The following is a 24,231-nucleotide window of genomic DNA, read 5'->3' as shown; positions in this document are numbered from 1 at the left end:
TTTGATAATGGTAATTAAATCTTTAATTTAATTGGTTAAAGTATTTTCTATTTGAATATAAATTTTATTTTATAAAATTATATATTTTTTATTAATTAAATATATAACTATATTATTACAAAAATTATTATATAATTAAAACTCTAAATAAAATATTTTTTAAATTAAAAAAAATATATTTTTTTACTAATTATCTTATCATATAAATTTAAAGAATATTAATAACATTATTAATAGAGTTATATGCAATTAACTATTTTAAGAATTTCTATATAAAAGTTAATACTTATAAAATATTTATTTTCAATTTTTTTATGATTTATTATATTTATTTTTAATAAAATATATTTATAATATAAATAAAAGTGAGATAAATATTTATTATTATTATTTAAAAAATTATTATTTTAATTATAACAGTAAGTTATTAAATTTGAATGAATACTAATATTTAAGAATTTCGATTGGACTATTATTTAGTAATAATAATAAATTTAATAATTTTAAAATTACTTTTTTATTATTATGCAAAGTATTCTAAAAATATAATTATATATTTAATAAAAAAAAATTATTTAAATGATAAATTATAAATTAATATAAATTAAATTAAAATAATTATATTTATATTGATTTTTATTTTGATAAATGGATGAGATAAATATATAAATTTAAAATTGAGACTAAAAATATTTAAATAAATATTTACTAAAATTAAAATTAAATTGTAATGATTTAATGATATATATTTTTTAAAAAGTAAAAATTAATGCTATAAATATTTTATGGTTGATGATATTTGCTAGCAGGTGTAATCAAATAAGTGTTTAATAATTTAGGCTCTTATTTTGTATTATCATATGATTTCTCTATTTGATGACTTGCACTATTTCTCAATTTAAAATATTTATATATTATTAATTATAATAAAAAATAATTTTTAATAAATATTTTAATTTTAAATTAAAATTTAAATTATTATGAAAAATATAAATAATTTGATAATATAAAATTATTAAATAATATGTTATTGTTTTAATTGTTAATAATTATATTAAAATATTAAAGTAAAAAATTAATATTTATTATAAATAAATATTTAATTGGTTATATACACTAATAAATAAAAATATTAAATTAATATAATATTGTTGAAATAAATTTAACTTCGATAATATTAAATTATTAAATAAAAAATTTTAATTATCAAAATTGATCATAAAATAATAAACGAAAATATATAACAATTCAAATTTTAATGAAAATATTAGAGTATTATTATAATTCTAATTATTTAATAAAACGTTTAAATATATATATATAGTTTTTAAAATTATTAACAATGATATTTAAAATATCATTTTAAAGTGGATGATAATTCAATTAAATTTATAAATTATAAATTACTAAAATGATAATTTGATAATATAGAATTATTAGATACTGTTATAAATAATTTGATAATTAAAAGAAAATTAAAATATAAATAATTTAATAATATAAAATTTTTAGATAATATAGTATTGTTTTAATTATTAACAATATATTTAATTTTAAAACAAAAAATTATAAATTATTAAAATAATAAATCATAATATAAAAAATCCTAATAATTTAAATAATAAATTTATTTAATTTATAAAAATATATTAAATATTACATTATTAAGATATCACAGTTTAAATTTTAAAATTTTTATTATTATTTAAATTATTATGGTTAATTTTTATTATAATTTAAATTTATAATATATATTAATAAATAAAATTTATAAATATTATAATAAATTTAAAAATATGCGATGTATATTGGATAACACTAGTTAATTTGAATGTTTATATGATACATTAATATAGATAAATATTTTTTTGTAGATAGAAATTTAATTAAACGATACTGAATTGATTCTGAATGTAAATTTTATTTAAGATTAATTGAAAAAGAACAATATTTTAAAATGTTTAAAAGTTGAAATTGTTTAAAAAATAATTCAAAAGGACAGTGCCTGTCAGAACTTGGACGGCGGAGGAACGAATGTGACAGACGTGGCACACTAGCGTAGTATTGCAAGAGTTAACGGCGATGAAACGACGTTAAATTCCAGACGAAACGCTGAGGCCGCCAGAGTCTAGCCGATAAATTCAGTGGGCCATTTTTGCCAAAAAGGCAATGGGCCAATTAATATGATTCGTGCACGTGTAATAGCTGCTTCGTTGAAATGGGGACCTATGATAATAGGCTTGTGAGCCCACGTAATTACATTAAGGACTTTTCTTTCTCTAAAAATTAGGGCTTAAATGTCAATAAATCTTATGTCGCAAAAAAAAAAAAAAAAAAATGCAATTCTTAACATTTGATAAAGTTCAAATTTTAGTCCTTATTTTTAAATTAGAAACATTTTAGAGCCTGAATTTATGATTAATAAAATAGTTATTTTTTCTATTATTTACTGTTATAGTCCTTTAAATATATTCTATAATGATTTTTTTAATTATAGAAAGATATCAATAATTCTTTTGAAAAAATAAAAAATATATATATATTTATAATTAACAATGAATTTCAATTTTTAATTTTACCACCAAATAAAAAATTATTAAAAGAGTGGGAAAATACAGATTTTGATAGGTCCATCAGATAGTGGGCCTAACCATATGTGAGTGGAGAATGGGGTGGCTACTACTTGAAGAAAGATTCCAGCATCATTGTCACAAGGACAGACAGACACTGTGACGTGTGACATTTTACGAGCGCTATATCACAGATACCATGCTATATGATTGAAACATGGATTTATCTCCTCAACAAATTGTCTCAAGTAGGATAATTTTGAAAGGAAAATAAAAACATTTTCTCTCATAATTTGTTTTGTTTGAATTAAAGGAAAATAAAGAATGAAGGGTGTGCCCAACTGTCCAAATCCAATGCAATCGGGTTTTGGGAGGAAGGACGGCCGTGAAATGGGCCTCCAATGATGTGATCACGCCTGGGGACCTTAGCCTTCGTTGAAGTGACGTGGAATCTCGCAGGGCCTACATCAATCATCGTCCCTTACAACGGTCGTCAAAACCCAAAGGCAGTTTCCCTGCGAATGAAAGAGAGATATTATATCGTATATCTATGATTCTAAATACATAGTTATTCTCTCGTCCCCTAACCTATTAAAAAAAACAAAGGAAATGACAACAACACAAAAGCGGGAAAAAAATGTAGATATGTTGAACTAATAAAAGTTTTATTATTTAAAAAAAAAGCAGAAGAACTTTTGGCTCTTTAATGTAATATTCTACCAAAATTATTATGTGGGTCTATTTTAATATTTAGTTAATAATTTAATTAAATTTATATTATTTCTTTCAAAATAGTATTGGTGGTTTTTTTTGAAAGATTTAATCTCGATAGTATTTATTTTAAAAAGAATCTGATCTTATTAGACTTTTTTTTAAAAGAGTTGATTTTATTGTTGTACCTTTCGGCTATAGAAACAAACTCATTAGTCATCCCTCCTACGAGCTGCAAATATTAGTTAGAGCGTGTTAACCCTCCCTTACTTGCCAAAACATAATATCAAGCAAAGCAATCAAGTCAAAGTAAATCTGCTGCCCACACACACCGCCCACAATGAAGCATATAACATAATTGTAAGTCGCAAGTAAACAGGAAAAGAAGTAACCATGCAGAAACTTAAATGAATCATCTAGCCGATTGTGTTCCTCGCTAACGATTACCGGAAAGTAGACTAAACCTAACAAGGGAGAAACTGTGTTATATTTGCATATTTATTTATATAATAGGACGAATTTTCAGTAATAAATAGGTAATATATATTAAAAAATTATTGTGTTTTTAACTTAAATTGTAAAGTAGCAGCTCGTAGATGCAAGTTGACAATTGAAATGGGTCCCGTTTTTTGTTCCATCACCCAATTTGACTGCTTTTATTGTTTGGTTTCTCATTCCTAGGTGTTTTGCACGCGCCACCTCAGTGCCGCTCAATTAAACTTTTATGTACTTTGTAAATTAATCATAAAAGTTACGATTTAATTCACTTATTAAAAAAGCTAACTATGTATTTCAAACATGTGCTTATTAATAAAATAAAAATTTCGGTTAAAATTTATTTATAATTAATTAATATTGTACCAGTTCAGGAGATTACTTTTTATTTTTTATTTTATTTACTGTTGATTAACTGTATTAATTAACTTTTAACTAATGTGAAAAAATAAATAACTTATCATTGTAACATGAAAAGAATATATTTTAAGAATATACGTATTCATTTTTAAAAATAAAAAATTAATAAAATATGTCAAATTTTAAAATTATATATTATTTCGAAGCAAAGTAGTAACAAATTCATCAATATGAATTTGAGAATATCAAACGCCACAAATAGTGAAAAAGCCAGCTTAAAATATAAAGAATATATGTGAAGGAAAGCAAAGAGTTTATTTACACGTAAATATTAATTTTTTTTAAATAACTTTATTTTCTAATTTGTACAAAATTAAGAAAAATATATTCAAATTAACTGCCTAAATATTTTAGCCCTAAAATATAATAAATAAGTGAAAAATAATTAATTTTAAAATTAAAATTAATTGTTGTTAAAATTTTAAAATACAAAATATTTTGAAACTAATTCATTAAAATTAATTGTTAAAATTTATTCCACACATTTTTGTCCACAATTTATATGCATATTATAATTCTTCAAAATAAGATAAAAAATTTTCAATATATGTGGTTCAGCGTGGTTGTCACGCACCTTTCGTTCGCGTGGACCGTATATGTAAAAAGCTACGATTGTTCAGTGCTTCGAGTAGCTACTGGTGAATACGTCTTCAACATTTGTGCACTGAGTTGATTCTCTCATCTCTCTCTCTCTCTCTCTGTCAAACTTTTTCTTTTTTTCGGTTTTTCATTCTCTTTCCTATTCTGCGTTTATTGTTTGATTCGGATTGGGGTTACAATCCCTTCCATTCCTCTTCCTCCATCTATCATTTTCAATAAAAGCATTATTCGATTTCGTATTTGCATCGCCTTCTTCCCCCTCTCATCTTCTTCTTTCTCAAATCTCATCTGCTCACTCACTCACCTTTTCTTTATTTCAGCATTCTCTCTCTCCCCTCTCTGGTTTTGATCTGCGCGTCCCCAAAAAGGGCAAGCTAGAAATGAAGGTTTTACTCCTTTCCTGGAATCTGTTTTTATCAGTATTTCTTCTTCTCCTTTTTGTGGAATCGCTTTGATTCCTTGGATTGTATTGATTTATCTAGATGGATGTGAGTATCACAGGAGTCCCTTTCACGGTTTGGTTTAAAAGAATCAATACCTTATAGGGTAGTTTCTTTTCCTGTCAAGATTGATGCTTCAACAGACACAGTTAATTAAAGAAATTGGTTTTTTATTTTAGGTTAATTATCAGTATTCTTCTTTTTTTTTTTAATACTCTGCTTGATGAAGTACTCTTTCAGAAGCTTTGATTCATATGGTTGCAGAAGTTTGTTCTGAAGCTGGAATTGGATGATGACAAAGCGAAGCAGAAGGCATTGAAGAAGGTTTCTACTCTTTCAGGTATCAAGTCTTCTTACGAATTAATTTGGACCAAAAAATTCAAGTGATCTTTTCTAAAATTAAATTTTCATTTAAAAAGTAATTAGTTCTTTTATTTTAAATAGGAAAGAAATCAAAACTACAATTTGTGTCCATAACCTCAGTTTGTTCATCTGGATTTTCGATTCTGGGAGCAGTTTGTTGTTAACAGAAATCATCGATATGTCATTTAGAAAAAAAAAGCAACAAATTTTTTTTTTTTGGTTCCGAATGATTTACTGTGAGCACGTGTCCTTTGCCAAAAAGCTAAAACCCACGTGTCATACACCAAAATTTCATAATTACTAAATTATTTTAAAAGTAAAAAAGATTTTAATTTTGTTTATATCTTCATTCTATTTCAAAAAATAGGCTTTGTTTTCCCTTGTAGGTAATTTTTTAAAGTAGTATTTTATTTATTAACTCTTGAATGTGCTTCTATATAGTAAAGTTTAATTGCTTTAAAAATAATTTAGTCGTGATACGTCAAGAAAAATTAAACAGAATTTGTTACTTTAAATTACTATTTTCTTTTAATTTATATGATAATAATTACGAGTATATTTTTTGAAATGGAGGGTGCATATTAGATATCAAATATTGCATATATTAAAAAACAATAAAGACATTGCTCAAGTAAAGTGGTCTATGATTATTTTTTAAAAAATAGTGATTGCTAAATTAAAATAAATAAAAAAATAAAATTTATTTTATAGAGATGGGAGATTACTTATTTTAATTTAGACTCAATTTATCTTAATTGAAGGCACCAGATGTTTGATATTTATATGTGCTATATATTTTTATTTGTCTATTTATTTAATAGGTAAGTTAAAGAAAATCTTGCTATCTACTTTTAAGCAAAGGTAATTATTATAGTGATAGTGGCCACAATTGTTTTAGTCAGCAATGGTAATTATGCTCAATCGTTATTCTCTTGAGAATAATATGCAACTCATTATTAATTTTAGAGTGAGCATAATGAAAACACGTGTCTATTTTCATGTATTTTATAATTCGAAAAATTAGTGTTTTTGTATGAACACATTCTTTGCTTAGTTACTCTTTTAATTTTATATTAATTTAACGTAGATTAGGACTCAAAATAGACTTTTATGTGATTAGTGCTGAGAAAGAACTTCGTCAGTATGTAAGTTGCTAAAGCAGAAATTACTGAAGCTGAATGCTCGGCTGGGGCTGGAGTTGGCAGTGATAGGTAGGGCCACAGCCCCCAGACGCATACAAAGAACCTGCATGAAAAATCAGGATAAAATATGATATGACAGGTATCTTTGCTAGTGTCTTGTTTGGTTGGGTTAAATTAACTAAAGAAATTTCAAGTTTTCAGGAAACTGACATATTCAGCTTGTTTGGTTTTCATTTTATTTTTTAATTTTTCCGGAATTTAAAAAATTAAAAAAATTTGAAGTGAAAGGAAATAACTTATCCAGAATTAAGTAAGTTATTTGCTAGGAAATTACTTCTCAGAAAATAGAGAATTTAAACCAAACAAAGGCATGAAGGGGAACTGCTGCTACATGAATTTTATATCATCGCATCAGTCTAAAGGTTCAGGCAGCTCTAGTTTGTATTTATGAATATTTTTTTGAAAAAAATTTCACCAACCAAGTCGGTTTCTTTTTGCATTGATGTTATAGGGATTGATTCCATCGCCATGGACATGAAGGAAAAGAAATTAACAGTGATCGGAACTGTTGATCCTGTAAGTGTGGTCAGCAAACTGAGAAAGCATTGGCAAACTGATATAGTCTCAGTGGGGCCAGCCAAGGAACCTGAGAAGGAAGAAGAGCCTAAGAAGGAGGAACCCAAGAAAGAAGAGGAGGCTAAGAAGGAGGAACCCAAGAAAGAAGAGGAAGCGAAGAAAGAGGAACCCAATAAGGAAGAAACAAAGGAGGAGGAACCCAAGAAAGGGGAAGAGAAGGAAGAAGAGAAAAGCAAAGAGGCAGCAGCTGCTCCTCCACCTGACCCAGTTTTAGAGCTGGTGAAGGCCTACAAAGCTTATAATCCTCAGCTCACTACTTATTACTATGTTCAAAGCATCGAGGAGAATCCAAATGCTTGTGTCATTTGTTAAGTTGGATGCATGGCTGTATAAATTTTAAGATAAAATAGGTTTCCTTTTCTTAATCTCATAAGTTGTTGTGTGTGTTTATTAAGAGTTAAACACCTAATTAATTAGAAGAGTTGGAGGTATAACAGCCTGTATATAAATACTGATGCCTCATCCTCTTTTCAGAACAAATAAATGAAATTTTGGAGCGCGTTTTCTTGCATGCCCAGTGCGGAGCAATTTTCCATTCCTAAACTGAAACCTTGCTATTCTTACTGTATTTTTTTTTCTTAATTTTTAAATAAATGATGTTTTATGATTTCAATATTTATCTTATGATAAGTGAAACATTTACAAAATATTAATTAGTTTTAAACATTTTAATTAAAAGGTAATATGGTTTTAATTTTTTATCGTTATTTTTGTTAAAATTTAATTTATTTATTATTTTATAAGCGAATTTGGAAAGTGGTATAACTAATATGGGCAGAAATTAAATTAAACTATAAAATTATTGAAACATATGAAACTCTATTGTGATTTTCCAACTAAACAGTGGCGTACAAGGAGGAAGAAGTCACAGGCAAAATAATTAGATAATGCCACCGACCAGTTGAGGTGGACCATGCCCATTTTGCTGAAAGTCAGAAATATATAAAGAAAAAAACATATTAATAACCACAAATTATTTTGGGACCATCACCCTTCTTTTCTTAAACGACACTGACACTGACACAGAGCAGGTGAGATCTCACCATGACCCACCTGGAATTCTCCTATCCCATGTGACTTAAACCTCTAAGATTATTATATATAGTAATCTCAATCCCCATAATCTCCGTACTGATTACACTAAAATCAAAATCAATTTAATTGAATTTTGAAATTCTTAATTTCAAATATAAAGTAAATAAATTTAACTATTCTTCAGTTTAATGTATAGTTTTGACAGCAGTTCAATTAAATTCTCTTTTTGTCCTTTACGCATGGAATTGGAGGCTGACCTAATAATTCCCTTTTTAATTAATTATTATTGTGTATTGAAGTAGAAATGCACGTGATTAATCAGACTCCAGCTGCATAAATTCCTTGTTTGTTCCAACCTATTTGGTGGCTTCACGTGCATATCAAATTACTTATAAACTGCAAAACAAATAATAGTCATATATAACTTCTTTTAAAAATGTTAATTTTTTATATTGATAAGCGGAAAATTTCACTGAATTGTTATAATTATTAGGAATAATATTCATAAAAATATCATAGTTTTTATAATTATATTTTTATTTTTTCAATAGAAATATATATTAATCATATTTTTACGATTATAAATTTCTCCATGTACTCTGTTAAAAATTAATGAAAAACTTTTAAATTAAATTTTCAACACCAAATTCAAAACAAATAACCGAAATATATATGAGTATAATAATTCTATTTATAATTTTTATTTACTAATTTGGGATTTGTTATGTTGATTTGGTTTTATATATTAGTTTTTTTACGGAAATATATATAAATAGATGATATAATTATGAAAAAATTATTAATATTATTCTTTTTATAAAAAAAATTAAAAATATAATCATAAAAAAATGTAAAATTTAAAATTTTTATAAATATTTTCTCTAATTATCATTTAAGGGATAGTTTGGTATTTTTCATTCACTTGCTTTTAAATTCTAGAAAATTCTCGCTTAGCTTAGCCGGTTTATATTATTAAACTCAAGCTATAGTGAGATTCCTATAAAATCATAATCCTTTCATCCATCCTTGATCCCTATCAACCTAATATGTAACTGCTGGGAATTCTATTTTCATATATATATTTTTTTAATGTTTGGATACTAAAATAATATATTATTAATAATAAAAAATAATTTTTTGTAAAAGAAAATATTCTTAAAATTTTAAAGGTATTATTAATACAATAAAGCTTTTAAAAAAATATTTTTTATATAAGACTTTAATTTATAATAAATTTAAAATATAAAAAGGAGTTTCGTTTATTTTGCACACAAATATTTTTCACGGAAACTGATGGTTATGGTAGATCTAAATATGATTCATCCACGTTCACTCGATCTTTTTATGATAAAATTGAAATCTGGATAAAAATACTTGAATGATAGTCTATTGAAATTAATTTATTATGATTTAATAGACTTATCTAATGCAAATATAATTAATTAATAAATAAAGTAAGTATCCATTATTTAGAAAAAGGTTTGAATCATATATCAAACTCTTTAGTTGAACATGCGTGCAAGCAATGTCTATGAAATTCTTTTGTGATTAAAAAATAAAATTTATATTTATATATATCCATGATTAATTGAGTTGATAATAAATACTACAACATGCCAAAACATTATCTCATCATATCACTTCATTAATTGGTAATACATTATTCTTCAATCCATACATATATATGTTAATTACAAATTTATCCAAATAATTTTAAAATATAATTTATTAAATACTACATTATAATTATTTCCTTTTATGGGAGAGGTTGGGAAAATATTTGTTAAATGGGTGATTTTTAGCAGTGGAAAAAAATTTCATCCCATGCGTTGGTAAAACAGTGCCATACTTGGTTTTTATTAGAAAAAAAAAAAAGAGATTACGCGACTTGTTAAAAGACTTAGTCTGTTTAAAGTGTAAACGAATCAAACTGTTTGTGAGTTATTCGAGACTCGACTCGATAAAAACTCGATCGGACTCGACTCGTTTTCTAAACGAGTCAAATTTGAGTTCACTTTTTAAGCTTATTTAATAAACGAGTTGAGTTTAAACTTAACAGTATTCGGCTCGTTTAGTCTTGCGAATTCAACTCGTTTTCAAGTTCATAACAGGCTCACGAACAAACTCGTGAGTATTTTCGTTCACCAACGCGAATCTCACATCGAAAGTTGAAGAGGTATGGAGGATTGTGATTTATTTATAAAAAAATAATCATTTTACGTTATTTTTCATTAATTTTTTATCTGAGAAATTTTAATTAAATAAAATAATTTAATAATTTCTTAATAATTTTATAATTTAAATGAATTTGAATTATATTAAATTTATTTATAATATCAATGAGCTCAAATTTAAGTTTAAATAAGGTCAAATTCAATTTTTTTAATAGAATTTAAATTGATTCGTTAATGTAATAAACAGATTTATTATAAATCAAACCGAATTTAAATTTAATATTTATTTCGTAAATTGAGCTCAAATTTATAAATAAAATTTAAATTTAAAATTGAACGATTAAATTTATTTTTTAATTAAATTTAAACTTATTAAAATTTATCCATCACTGATTCAATTACAACTCTAAACCTTCTGCTAAGCCAAGTACTCCAAACAATTAATGCTCCGGCCAGTACTTTGACTACGCACCAGCGGGTCAATTTTAACACGGCAGAAGAAGATGGCTTGCTTCAACGCGTGGTCGGTTCCGTTAGACGAAACTGACTGAGACCCGCGAGTGTCAGGTTGGTTTAGGAACGATGGTTGAAAATAAAATATTAAATTTTTTGAATAAGATCTTTACATTTGATTTTAATATAAATTATTAATATATATGCATTTCATATTACACCATTTACTAAAAAATTATGTTGAGTGGATTTTAGATAACTTCGTTTTTTAAATTCACAATCAAAATGAAATGTTCTTAATATTCATTAATTTTTTTTATCCAGATAAATTTATTAAAAATTAAATGTTGACTTAGATTTAATAAATAGATTAATTACAAAAGAATTTTAAAATAATTAAAAATTTTTTTGGATTGTCTACTCATTAATTTATGTCAAATATAAAGGAGGAAATTCTGATAAGATCATGATGACATTGTGGATGATAATATTATTGCATGAATTATATATTAAGTAGGGAAAATATTTATATGAACTGGATTAAAAAATTTTGAGAGATTAATTATTCTGTGTCGACTATCAGAACACATAAACTGTAAGGATTTTCCTATCTTTCATTGCATTTAACAATATATAACCTTGCATACATCATACATTGCTTGCTTGCTATAAGCAAATGGAAACATTAATATCCCACAAAAATCTAACAGCTTCCAAACAAATGGGAAAAAAAAGAAGAAGAGATAATAACTAAATTAACCATAAATCTTGAGAGATTTAATTAATTTATTAATATTATGGCGTCTGCATGGTTTTTATTACTTAGCACGAACAAGCGGTGAGTGAGGAATTGGAGAGTGAGGAGACATGATGTGAGGTGGCATCACTCCCTCTTCGAATCTTCGAGCTGAGAAACTGAGACGAAGATTTCTTTGCCATCGCTTGCTATTCTTCGTTGGCATTTCCTCGTCTTCCTCGCCCTTGCTCACAAATGCTCGTATCCTTTTCAGTGCGGCTTCCACTGTTTGATCGTCCATGTTGGCGAAGCACACCCTGAACCAACCTGGCTCCTTGCAATGGAACGAAGACCCTGGCGAAACATTGAGCTTCACCTGGTTAATAATCATCCTCCACAGAGCCATTTCCCCTTCGAACGTTGATTCTTTAAGAAGATGGCGCAAGTCCATCCAAACATAAAGACCAGCATTGCTTTTTAGACAACTAATCCCCACTTGTCCTAGTCCCTTTGTGAACATACTGTGCCTTTTATTTAGCCTTCTCGAGCTCTCCGCAAGAAAATTCTTCACAAACTCCTCATCTGAAAGCATGGAAGCCAGCAAATATTGAGTCTGCGAAGAGACTAAACCAAAGCTTGACATCTTACGACCACAGCTGACGACTGCATCGTTATAAGAATAAACGACTCCAACTCTGAAGCCAGGGAGCCCCATGTCCTTAGACAAGCTATAAACAATGTGGATAAGGTCACGCTTGCAATCCATCTCTTGGATAATCTCAGCAACACTTACGAAGCTGGGAGAGCTGAATACTGTAGCTGCATAGATTTCATCTATGACCAAATGAATGTTTCTTTCATTGATGAAGCTCACCAGATCTTTCAATGTCTCCCTGTCTAAGATGGTGCCCAGTGGATTTGATGGGTTGGCTATGATCAAGCCTTTTACATTGATTCCAGCTTCTTGGGCTTTATCATACGCTGCTTCTAGAGCCTTCTTTGTTACCCGAAACTTGTTGGAGCTGTAAGAATCAACTGGAATAATCTGGACACCAGTTCTCCATGTTAGGTCGCGGTCGAATCTGCACATGTTTATTAAAATATTAATTCAACTGTTCACAATATAAGGTGGTCCAAGATTTCATGAAAAGGAAAAGGAAAATAAAAGGGTTAAATATTTTGGTCAGGCAATCTAAATTTGAAACTGCATGCAAATTTGGAAAAATGAGGATCATGATCTAATGGAGAAATTTCCTAGCATTTATCATATATATATATTTCCTTAGCAATTGGTTTAAACGTTCAGAGATTCAAATCATTAAATTCTCTCTCTGAATGGTCTTGGTGGGCAGCAAATATCTAAATGTCTTCTCATCGCTAAGTTGGGTTTGTCTTAATTAGGTATTAAGAAAGTAATGGAAGCAAAATTAAATTAACGTATAAGCATTTGAAATCAAACCCTAGTTTGAATTTGCTTTTGACCCAGTATAATGAAAATTCAAGAAATGACAACTTAGTCAAATTGACCTCTCTCTTTAGTTTTAACTTGCAATTAAGTCGGTGTTGACGAAATGGTTTGAGTCTAAGTCTTCCTAATATATCGGGTCAACGTATAAATTGTTAATATATATTTAATTAATTTGGTAATATTGAAATCCAGTAAAAATCAATTTAAAAATTCAAACTTATAAAGTCAATACCATACTATTGACTCATATGAAGGAACCGGTCCCCAGTTCTCGTATAATATTCTTCTCATTAAAATTTCTAAGTAATTACTGCGTTATAGTTCATCAAATGAATAATACCAATATTCCTAATCCAAGAAATCAATATTTTCAACCCCTTCATTTTTCCTTTAGAAAGAAAAAAAAAAGTAAGTAAAAAGACCATCTGCACGTGTATTAAACTCCAACAGAAATATTGAATATTGAACAATAGTAGATAGGGAGGAACTATGATCCGTACGCTGGATAATAAGGTGAAGGAACGAGGAAACCATCTCCAGGATCAGCCAAGCAGAACATGATCAATTCGTTTGCTCCGGTAGCTCCTCCGCCCATCACTATACGATCAGGATCAAATGTAACCCTACCACCTCTAACCATCCCCATAAATTTTGCAATAGCCTGGAAAATGATAACATATTCATATATCAGTTAATTCACTTTCATTTATCATTTTTTAGTGCTCAATATATATACATGTTAACTTCCACAAGTACCTGTCTAAACTCTATCAGGCCGTGGTAGTCCTGGAAGTTGGCAATATCCTTGAACTTATCAACTCCATCAAAAGTGCAAATGGAGGCTTCAGGATGTTGCTTTATCCAATCCCTGATCAGATCAAAGCAAAGCTGCAAAGAAATCAAATCTAGTTGGTCATCTTAAATGCTTGGCTATATATCTCTTCAATCTTACACACACAGAATGCATGTATATATATATATGTAGGAATGAATGAAACGCAAGCAAACCTGGTTTTCTGCAAGACCCATTTGGATGACTCCATCAGGGTTATCAATCGGGTGAAAAGGGTTCCTGTCGTAGGCCTTCCATCCATCGAAGTAAGGAGAATTCTCTCCATGTCCCTCATTAGTAGCAATCTTAGACAAAAGTTGGCCGCCACTCACCATTTTAAGTTACTTAACGACTGCAAACTGTGCAGAGATACAAGTTATAAAGAGAAGAATTCTCAAGTAGGGGGAGTACTAGCGAATAGTTCTGAAGCTAGCCAGGTCTGTAGTGAGGCAGAGAAGAGAGGAGACAGCAATTTATAAGCGGGGGGGGAGGGAGTTAAGACAGAACATTAAAAGATCTGAAAAGTAAGTTTCAAAGTTCAAATGTCGATAATGAAAAATAAGATAAATTAAGTTAAAATCGATACATGGACGGTCATGAGTCAAGCGTAACGGCTTGCGTATTTGTAATGATATCATGCAGGAACACGTGTGTAGAAGAGAGAAAGAAAAGAGAGATGGGATTCTTAGATGTTTGATTATGTTTATGGAAATTAATTAATTTATTGGACTGATCATAAATACTCGTAGGCTGATTTTGGTTAGGTGTATGGATCATCAGTAGTATCAATAACTTCCCAATGAAGTGCGCAGCAGGAGATATATCGACACACGGTTTGAAAAAAATGGAGATGTGTTTGCTCTGAGTTGGAAGTTTTTGCCTTTTATATCTGGCCGGTTTTTGGACGTTTTCTGAAAATAGTAGCATTATATTCAGAGTGACACAGCTGTGACTTAGTGGTGGAAATGAATTGGTCATACGTATTTTCCCTTCTTCTGTCTTCCCATTTTCTGTGTTAATCTACCATCTCTGGGTACCCATTGTCGGTAGATTTCATTTCCTTTTTTTGGAAATTCTTGATTTGATAAGATTTAAGAGATTTCTTATAACTAATTAATTTTTCTTTAACATTGCTATATTCCTACCTAACTCTACCTCTCCATTGCATTTTCATTTCGGTAAATTACTATTAAGTCTCTAAATATTTAGTATATATAAATATTGGTATTCTTTTTCTTAAAAAAAAAATGATAATTATAATAATTAGTCTTCATTTCCCTCTAGGTATATGTAGGCTTTCTGTGCAGTGCAGTGCAGATTAGACATGGAAAACGTGCTAAGTGTTTTCGTTGGTAAGCATGTAAAGTCTTCTTTTTGTGAAGAACAACAGTTTTTTTGAAAATAAATTAATGCATGGATTGAAAATTTCCTCATTGATCTTGTGAACACAGCATATCTCCATGTGATTTTCTGTACCACGTTATTAAAATATTCCATCAATTTCTTTCTTCATTAAAATTTAATTATATTTGATTTTATCTTATTTTCATAACAATTTTTCATTAACTATCAAAATATTTTTTAAAATTTAATATTTTTAAAATTAGTATAATTAAAAAATTAATAAAAATTTATCTTTATTAATATTTATAAAAAAGTAAAATGAACAAAATTTATAGGATAAAAGAAATATAAAATTTTAATTAAATTTAACTTTTAGTCTAATATATTTGACTTAGTGTGAATTAATCCATATGTGCAAATAAAAATATTACATGGTCAATACCAAAAAAAAATTATGATTACTTAATCGTTTTGAAAAATAAAGTCAATTTTTTTTGAAATGATTTATTTTTTTTATAAAAAAATTTTATTAATTAAATTTTTTGAGTGTTCTAAATAATTTTATTTTTTTTAAGATAATTTTTTTTATAAAAAATTTTCATTAATTAAATTTTTTGAGTATTCCAAACAAGAAGAAAAATTTTCGTAAAATAAACCTAACCTAAATTATAAATTGACTATGTGGTTGTACCTTCTAGACGGCAAGGCTTAATAGAGGCTCATAATATTAATTTTCTTAGGCATAATGATTAAAGAATTAAAGAGTTTCCGTTAATTTTGCAGTATTATTTGAACAAAATTTTCCCCCTTATGTTTTTATATAAAAATGTGATTACTTTACATAATTTTAATATATATATATATATCATATGTCATAAAGAAAAAACTTATCTCTTTAATTAAATTGATAAGTCTAACTTTACATGCAAAAAGATAGTCAACATTTAGTTATCAAAAAAATAAGTCAAGAAAAATTTATAAACTATATTAATATTTATACAATTATATTTCAAACTGTCATTAAAAAAAAAAAATCGTTTGACCAGTTTTTGAAAAACTAATTTTCTACATATGTTTTTTTTTCTGTACTCCATTAATTATGAACTAAAATATACATTATTTCATTTATTAAATATTTAATAAATAAATTATTACCTTCTAATATAATTTTATTTGTATTCAAATACTTAATTTAGTAATAAGTATATCTGAATAAATTTAAAATTTTATTCTTCAATTCTCAATTTTTATTTAAAAAATTAAAATATAAAATCTATTAAATTTATTTAAATGAACTTCTCATCATCATGTTAAATATATAAGTACTAATATTGTCTTATTTAAAATTTTTAAATTTATAAATAAATATCTTACAGAATAAATTTTTATGTGAAAGATAATATATCCATACTCCTTTATTTTATTTTATGTTGAAATATTTAATTAATAAATAAAAATAATCAAAAGTTAAATAAAGTCAAAATTTTAAAATTATTTTATATTTAAAATTCAAATTCAATGTCAGTAATAAAAAAAAAGAGAATATGCTATCTCATTTATTGTTTTTGGGTGTATTAGAACAATGTAATTAACTAGCTACACATGATTAATGAAAATTAATATAATTAAAATTAAATTATATATATATATCGATTTTATATTATTCAATTATTAAATTATTTTTGAAATGATTTTATATTTTTAAAATCATATTAAATAACTTATATCATTTAAAAAAATTTATATATGCACTAAGGATACATTAAGAAGCTATTATTACATAAAAAGTAGTTTTTAATTTAAGATAAATAAAAATAAAAATAAAAATTTTTTAGATTAAGACATGTGTTAACTTCATTGATGGCTGTTGACTTTTGGATTTTAGTCATGTGAAATAAAAATTCATTTTGGACCCGCCTCTTTGGCTGTCTTCCACCTTTTGCACATTCATTTCAACGAAATCTTTCTCTTTAAAACTCACGTGTTGGTTAGATATCGTACACGTGTTTAGTGTTAAGATTACGACAAATATTCACTATGATCTCTGCGCTAACACTGGGTTTGTTTGTGAAAGAGAGAGGAAAAACCAGAATACAAAACCAGGAGAGATTCTTCTTTTTAATGAATTTGTTTGTAGCAGAGGAGAGGAGAAATCGGAGCGAGAAAATCAAGAAATATGAGAAAATGCTCATCTGCATGTGCATCGCCTATCATTCAAATCATAAAATTCACTATAATTTATTCAATGAATATTAAATTTTTATTACTTTGCATGTTTAATGGTTTATAGATTAATAGGTTAGCGTAGCTTATCTAATAAAGTTACATTTTCCTTTAATATGCACATATATTGATATTACAATAAAATCACTAAAAATATAAATATTACAGAAAAAATATATTTTAATATAAGCTTTAATTTAAAAATTTGAGAGATTTTAATAATTTATTTTTCATTATTTTATTGTAATTTAAAGAGTCTGTTTATGTTCCTCTTCAATAGATAATATATTTTTTAATATTTACTTTCTAAGCCACAATTTTTCTTTTTCACTTATTTTGTGTTTAATGGCAGTCCGTTACTATGATTGTTGAATTTTTAGATTTCCAACCAGTTCAAGTGAACCCTAGCTCTCTATATAAATGCATCATTTATTTATTTATTATTATTATAATTATTATACAGGAGCACCTCACGTGGGCATATATTTTTTTATGATATTTTTTTATTAAAGATACAGTGGAATAGGTAATTTTTATTTACAATCAACTCAAAATATAAATATATAACTTTCATTTTAATTTTTATATAAATATCATTATTAATTTGTATTTTAAATAAACTATAAATTAATTGTAAATAAAAATTTCTATCATAATATTATGCATTATTAATAAATCAATCTTTTAATTTTGAAAATTTTATTAAATATTTTTATTTTTTTTATAAATAAAATAATTATTTTATCTAATTTTTTTATTTTTACAGTTAAAAATATAATAAAAAATTAAATTATTTTACTTAAAAAAAATAAAAAATTATTTCCTTAATAAAAAAAAATTTTAATAAATTTTTAAAATTAATAGTAATACTATCTAAGAATTAAATAAAGAATTTATTGAGAATAAATTAAATTAAAAAAAATTTACCTTTTATTTTTATTTATTTTTAATAAAAAATTATTTTATTAATATAAAAAAATAAAGATATTTTAATAAAATTTTAAAAATATAAAATTAATTTATTAACAATAATAATATTTAAAAAATAAATAGTAAACCTCGAAAAAATACATTGAAAGAAAATCCGCCAGGAATTGAAGGCCTAGATGCCCGTACAAGATAAAGAGAAAAACAAGGCTTAACGTGCCTAAACGGTGAACAGTAGTGTATAACCACCTAATCCAAGGCCCATCAGAGCAAATAATCCTAATTTACGACGGGGCCGAAGAGTTTCTGCCAGCAAAGAATCTGACGTAAACTTCTCCCCAAACTGGGAAACTAAACCAATAACACGTTCTTGAAGCAGACATCCACCAATCTGGGGAAGGGTTTGGGATTCCTTGAGAGAATTTTATTTATATTATTTGGATATTGTATCTGCCCAATCGGCTCATCAACCCCATTAGATTCCACAAGGGTAAACAAAAGATCATTCATAATGCTAATAAATACTATACATAAGAACAGTACTACAAAAACCATAAGAAAGAAGCTCTTAACCGCCGTTAAGCAAAACAGCAAGCTACCTTTCTGAGATACATTAGCGTATATCAAAATGAATAAGTTAATCCTGATCCAAAAGAATGCCATCTAAATGCTGTCAACTACATCTGTTGAAGATATGATGGTGCTGGTAGGCTGCAACCCTAACGAAAGCATCAACCATGTTGCCACTAGGTTAAAGTACGAAGGCCAGGAGGCTAGAGGATGAAAATCCAACAATCCCAAAAATCGTCCTCGTTCCAAATATCCATACAACATAACTGAATTACTTTGTTTCTCCACCGCCACAAGAAACCAACACTGAAGCTTGCAAACCTTTGACTAATGAGTGGCCTTACCAAAGAAGTGTTCTATTTGCAAACAACCTTGAGACTGCGAAATACTTGCTTTAGTTCCATACTTGCATCTCTTTGCAGTTGCAGAATTTTCCTGTAGAAATGTTAAGCAATGGAGCTCGCACAATGAGCCTAGAAATTGTGGACAGTAATGCACAGAAATGGAATCCAATAATTATTTTTACGTGGCAACATTAGAATGCAACCAAGAGAACTATACATCTAAGTAATAATGGACACAGAACTTATCATCCCTATTTGCAAAACAATATGAGAACTCTCTGATTTTCTATACAAAGGATGAAACATAAAATATGCCCAAGAGAATCTATGATCACCATATGTCATCACTTCTCAAAATCAGCCACAAAGAAACAATAGTAAACACTATAATTAGGAGTACCAACTCATGCACCAATGACAGAAACAGATCTACTCACAAACACAAGAAATTTCAAACCAAATGTGTCGGATGAAGAAAGGACTGTGCACCCACCAATGAGGACAAATTCAGGGACTTCAGAACTTTAATTCTACCACCTCTTCCATCAGATCCAACTGCAATTAAATCCCCACTACCACTTGCGCTTGTACCTGGCCTTTGCAAGGCCAACGATCCCTTACTTTGACCACGCTTGCACCATTTCCCCAGATACCGATTTGATCCATCGGGAGCCAGCAGCCCACCAGAAAAACATATATTCCCTGCATATCAAATAATTGAAATGAAGTTAGAACCTTGGTAGGTATTTCTTTAAAAAATATATATATAAACAAAGAGGCCAAAAATGAGTACCCAACAATCAAACTACAAGTTAGTTTTTGAAGAAATATAAACTGTAAGGCAATAGATGTCCAGCGAAAAAATGAGTTAATTTTACAATCTATTTCCGAAAACCAATTACATCACAGTAAAATACCAGGGCTGGAAACTGGAACTAGGGTTGAGGCTTCTTTTTTAATCTTGAGCATAGGTTGAACATGTTTGACATCATCAAGAGCCAAGGTAACTTCCTCTTCAGTAGAAGCAGCCAAAGTGTTGCCATTATCCCTATTGATGGAAGGACCTGTACCCGAAAAACCACCTGGGTTAGCTAGTCCATCCACTTTAGCTTTGCTGTTGATGTTAGAGATTGCTTCTGACTTGGGAAGAGCAGACTTCATATCTTCACTGATTTGATGTCTTGAATCGGTATCTGAAAGTACCTCATCTATTATAAAGCAAGTATTTATCTCCTTAATAAGACCTGTGGTGGTTGTCCGTTCTTTGGTAGAACTGGCACCCGCGTTCTTAATGATATTGAAATTGCCTTGATCACTGTTCAAATTGCCAGTTCCATCCAATTTAATCACAGATTTATGAAGTTTTTCCTTTTGATCTTCTGAGAAATCAGGTCTGGTGAAAAAATCGTCTGAATTGACATTAATATCATTTACGGCATCCTCTTCACAATCGATCTTCGTTGAGGCTTTTAAAGCCCTCAAAGCTGTATTATCCTTTTCTTCAACCATCATCTCGAGTTCTTTGACCTTCGTCTGATGATGACCAATAACAAATTATCAATTTAGCCAAATTAGAACCAATTTTGGGGCCACTTGGAGGAAACAAGAGAGATTCTCTATATAAGATTATGCTGGGTTCTTAAACAGAGTTCTTGTAAATTTACCTTAAGTTTTTTTATCTTTTCTTTTGCCTTCTCCAGCTTTTTAGAGGATCGCGCCTCTCCCCTTCCAAGTTGATTGCACTTGGCCATCAATTCTTTATAACTCCTACAAACAGAATTGTGCAACTATAAGCTATATGAAAAATCAAAATCAAGTAAAATAAGCAATATAAATATAAATGTCAGTGAGAGAATCAAACGAGAATGCAGCAAATTGCAGCAGAAACAACCATCACATAGAGGCAGCCGTAAACACTATCTATCTAGTGGCTGATATCAAGCAAAGACAAAGTTACAGATACGAATACATGTACAAGTTTCTTGCTATTAAATCTACATGCTCACACATATTTAAACTGTTAAATTCATTTGAAGGCCAGAACTCAAACATCAATGTCTTCCTTCTATGAATGTATTTACTTATAAGTAGACAAATAGGCAACTTACATATTACGAATAACCAAGGACTTCCTTAGAACATCTACAGTATCTTTGTTGTTGGTTTCATTACCAAATGATGCAAGCTTTAAAATTTCATCTTCGTCTAGGTTCGGATCTGATACCCTGGATTGTAAACCAAATAGCCGTAAATAGCAAAGAAGCCAGAATTTATAATGACATTTAATGGATCAACCATAAATTCACTTACAGCTTAAGAGCAGCAAGCTCTTTGGCCAAGGCCATATTCCTGTCTTGCAGCCGTAAGCACTCCAACTTCAGAGAATGAAGCTCCTAGATTCAATTGTCCCAACATCACTGTAAGCTTCAATAAACCATCTAATGCAGCAACTGAATGAAACTGGAAGACAAAACGTCTAGAAAAAATGTATAGACTATATTATTCACCTCAGATTTTGAAACAAGCAGTTGCTGAGTCGAAGTCTTTTGTTCCATGGCATCGTTCCTCAGTATGACTTCTTTCTTCACCTGGTCCTTGCAGATGCACAACTGAAAAGAATTCCCTCTTAACCACATAAAGGCACGGATACAACACACGTTTTGTGCTTTTGAGATGAGAACATTTTACTGTTCCACGTATTAAAAAGAATACTGAAGCTATGCTTTTAGTATTTATATTTTCATCTTGTTTTCTACTCATTACAACTAAGCTAATTATTGAGATATGAAGTATAATGCTATATTATAGACGGTATACTATATCATAATAGTGGATTCAATTATTATATATTTTTATAATTCTTTTATATAAATATGTAATATTCTATTAGTGTGTCATTTGAAAATTATAAATGAGAAAAATTTAATAATTTAAACAAATTGGTGAATCACGTTAAATTTATTTATTGTTTATCTTGTTTGTGCTTATCTTGTTTGTGCTTATTTTTTTAAAAGGTGTGATTATTCGATTCTTAATATTATGTATATTGGAAATTAGAATGTTTGTTTTCTATAGTGGCCAGCTGTTGAGACTAAAGTACAATATTAAAAATACGAAAGCAATCACAATCGCAATAACAGTAAAAGAGACACAATTGATTCAAAAAAAAGTAAAAGAGACAATAATTTAATTATATCCTGAAAAAATCAAAGGATGAGAAAAACAATGATACAATCTATGGGATGCCCTCGCCCTCCACTCCCAATGTAGATAACATATTTATACAATTCCGTGGCGCATGAAACTTTTCAGGTTAGTAAGGCCTATAAGAAAATATATCAAAATTCAAGCTACATAATTAAAGGTAACATTGACATAATGAGATGCAAGCTTTAATTTCATTTGTTCCAAATTGACATGGGATTCTTAAGTCCAGAATTTTAATGGAGTATGAAATATTTAAGGATGTCTAATATGGGTGGGAGACAGTAATGGAGTACATTACCCCTATTCCAAACTTAAGTGTAATTCAAAGAACCCGAAAAAATAGTTGCCTTTATTTCTACACATTACGGTAGAATACAAGAAGATTTAATGTGATGCTGATCAAAATTGGTTAACGAAAAATGTTCTGATCTAATGTTATTTTTTTACATCTTTCGGTTAATCAAATAACCTAAATTGAAATTCAAATCTAAATTAATGGATTCTCCTACAATGTCTCAATCCTCATCAACAAAATAAAAAGGTACGAGCACTGAACTTTACCTCCTCATTGAGCTTTTGGATTTCCTTCCCTTGACGCTCCAAATTTGAAGTGAGACCCGACACCTTCACCTCCAATCTCCTCACTTCTCCGCGCAACAGCTCAGGATCCTCCTTGCAATCGATCACTTTCTGGGACATAAAAGGTTCGTTTTGATCCCCCAATGATTGGAAATACAGCCGAGCGACATTGATTCCTGTGCAGCTCTGCTTGCACACGGGACAACTACACTTCCTTGAGTTCGAGCAGTACTCGAACCATTGCTGCAAGCTAGGGTTTCAAACACATGCCACATCAATCTTAGCACGCTACCTTACAAAAAAAAAAGTGAGAATAAATATGGTATTAAGTACCAGAGTTCGTGGAAGACATGGCCGCAGATGGAGATAGCTTGGAGATCTTCGACAATGGGCTTGAGATCTTCATAGCATATAGAACAGATTGTCTTGGCAAATGAATTAGTGTTAATGACCATGCTTCTCTGTGTCTCCGTTTCTTGTTCGTTGGCCGTCGTTTTGGTGCTTGCTCTGCTCTGCCCCCTTTTTCAGGTTGAAGAAATGGAGCGTAATTTGAAACTGCGAAAATTGCTAGAGCGGGAAAATTACTCGGATAAAGTCATGCCACGTGTTTAGTACAGCGTGCACTTCACGTGACATATATTAAAATTAATGTGCAGAATAATGGAAAACTATGAATTTGATATTTCAAATTAAGGGTTTACATAATATAAGAAAATAAAATAAAATTAATTACAATATTGAAATTAATAAATCAAGCTCATTTATTTTAATTTATTTTAATTTTTACTGTCCAAAATATAAAAAAAAAATTACGTTCACAGACTAATATAATGATAAATATATTTGAATAATTTTAAAAAATTTTAAATTTTATTATTTCATTTTCTAATTTTTAAATTTTAAAAGAAAAAATAATAATTACTAATATTTTGAATTTTAAATTGCATATTGATCCTTCATAA

General features: G+C 28.3%; 3 protein-coding genes across 4 annotated transcripts; 1 reads left to right on the top strand and 2 right to left on the bottom strand.

Annotated features, from left to right (window-relative positions):
• The first annotated feature begins 4,860 nt into the window (after positions 1-4,860).
• Positions 4,861-7,888, top strand: LOC110620051 (heavy metal-associated isoprenylated plant protein 39). 2 transcript variants are annotated; one of them, XM_021763623.2, is made up of 3 exons: positions 4,861-5,182; positions 5,501-5,576; positions 7,253-7,888. In XM_021763623.2, exons 1-3 carry the CDS (start codon positions 5,177-5,179, stop codon positions 7,687-7,689), a joined length of 519 nt encoding a protein of 172 aa, XP_021619315.1. In that variant the 5' UTR covers positions 4,861-5,176; the 3' UTR covers positions 7,690-7,888. The 2 variants fall into 2 exon arrangements, with proteins under 2 accessions (XP_021619315.1, XP_043805120.1); XM_043949185.1 differs by lacking the exon at positions 4,861-5,182 and adding an exon at positions 5,201-5,415.
• Positions 7,889-11,656: 3,768 nt separating this feature from the next.
• Positions 11,657-14,502, bottom strand: LOC110623138 (1-aminocyclopropane-1-carboxylate synthase 1). The gene is made up of 4 exons (XM_021768044.2): positions 14,252-14,502; positions 14,000-14,131; positions 13,744-13,904; positions 11,657-12,857 (listed from the first exon to the last, which is right to left on the bottom strand). The coding sequence occupies exons 1-4, from the start codon at positions 14,408-14,410 to the stop codon at positions 11,858-11,860; spliced, it is 1,452 nt and encodes a 483-aa protein (XP_021623736.1). The 5' UTR covers positions 14,411-14,502; the 3' UTR covers positions 11,657-11,857.
• A 4,556-nt stretch (positions 14,503-19,058) lies between these two features.
• LOC110622807 lies at positions 19,059-23,796 on the bottom strand. The gene is made up of 9 exons (XM_021767470.2): positions 23,603-23,796; positions 23,252-23,519; positions 21,991-22,092; positions 21,794-21,876; positions 21,592-21,708; positions 21,148-21,250; positions 20,401-21,016; positions 19,977-20,185; positions 19,059-19,574 (listed from the first exon to the last, which is right to left on the bottom strand). The coding sequence occupies exons 1-9, from the start codon at positions 23,722-23,724 to the stop codon at positions 19,467-19,469; spliced, it is 1,728 nt and encodes a 575-aa protein (XP_021623162.1). The 5' UTR covers positions 23,725-23,796; the 3' UTR covers positions 19,059-19,466.
• Positions 23,797-24,231: the final 435 nt, after the last annotated feature.

The sequence above is a fragment of the Manihot esculenta genome, chromosome 1 (assembly GCF_001659605.2).
Source record: "Manihot esculenta cultivar AM560-2 chromosome 1, M.esculenta_v8, whole genome shotgun sequence".
Lineage (NCBI taxonomy): Eukaryota > Viridiplantae > Streptophyta > Magnoliopsida > Malpighiales > Euphorbiaceae > Manihot > Manihot esculenta.
This window is presented reverse-complemented; position numbering and strand designations above follow the sequence as displayed.

Coding starts and splice junctions, on each gene's coding strand:
- LOC110620051 (XM_021763623.2), top strand. Junction 5,577..7,252: donor GAAGGTTTCTACTCTTTCAG/GTATCAAGTCTT, acceptor TTGATGTTATAG/GGATTGATTCCATCGCCATG.
- LOC110623138 (XM_021768044.2), bottom strand. CDS start 14,410: ATGGTGAGTGGCGGCCAACTTTTGTCTAAGATTGCTACTAATGAGGGA. Junction 14,132..14,251: donor TGGGTCTTGCAGAAAACCAG/GTTTGCTTGCGT, acceptor ATTTCTTTGCAG/CTTTGCTTTGATCTGATCAG. Junction 13,905..13,999: donor GCCTGATAGAGTTTAGACAG/GTACTTGTGGAA, acceptor ATCATTTTCCAG/GCTATTGCAAAATTTATGGG.
- LOC110622807 (XM_021767470.2), bottom strand. CDS start 23,724: ATGGTCATTAACACTAATTCATTTGCCAAGACAATCTGTTCTATATGC. Junction 22,093..23,251: donor TCCAAAAGCTCAATGAGGAG/GTAAAGTTCAGT, acceptor AATTCTTTTCAG/TTGTGCATCTGCAAGGACCA. Junction 21,877..21,990: donor TGCTTGTTTCAAAATCTGAG/GTGAATAATATA, acceptor AATTGAATCTAG/GAGCTTCATTCTCTGAAGTT.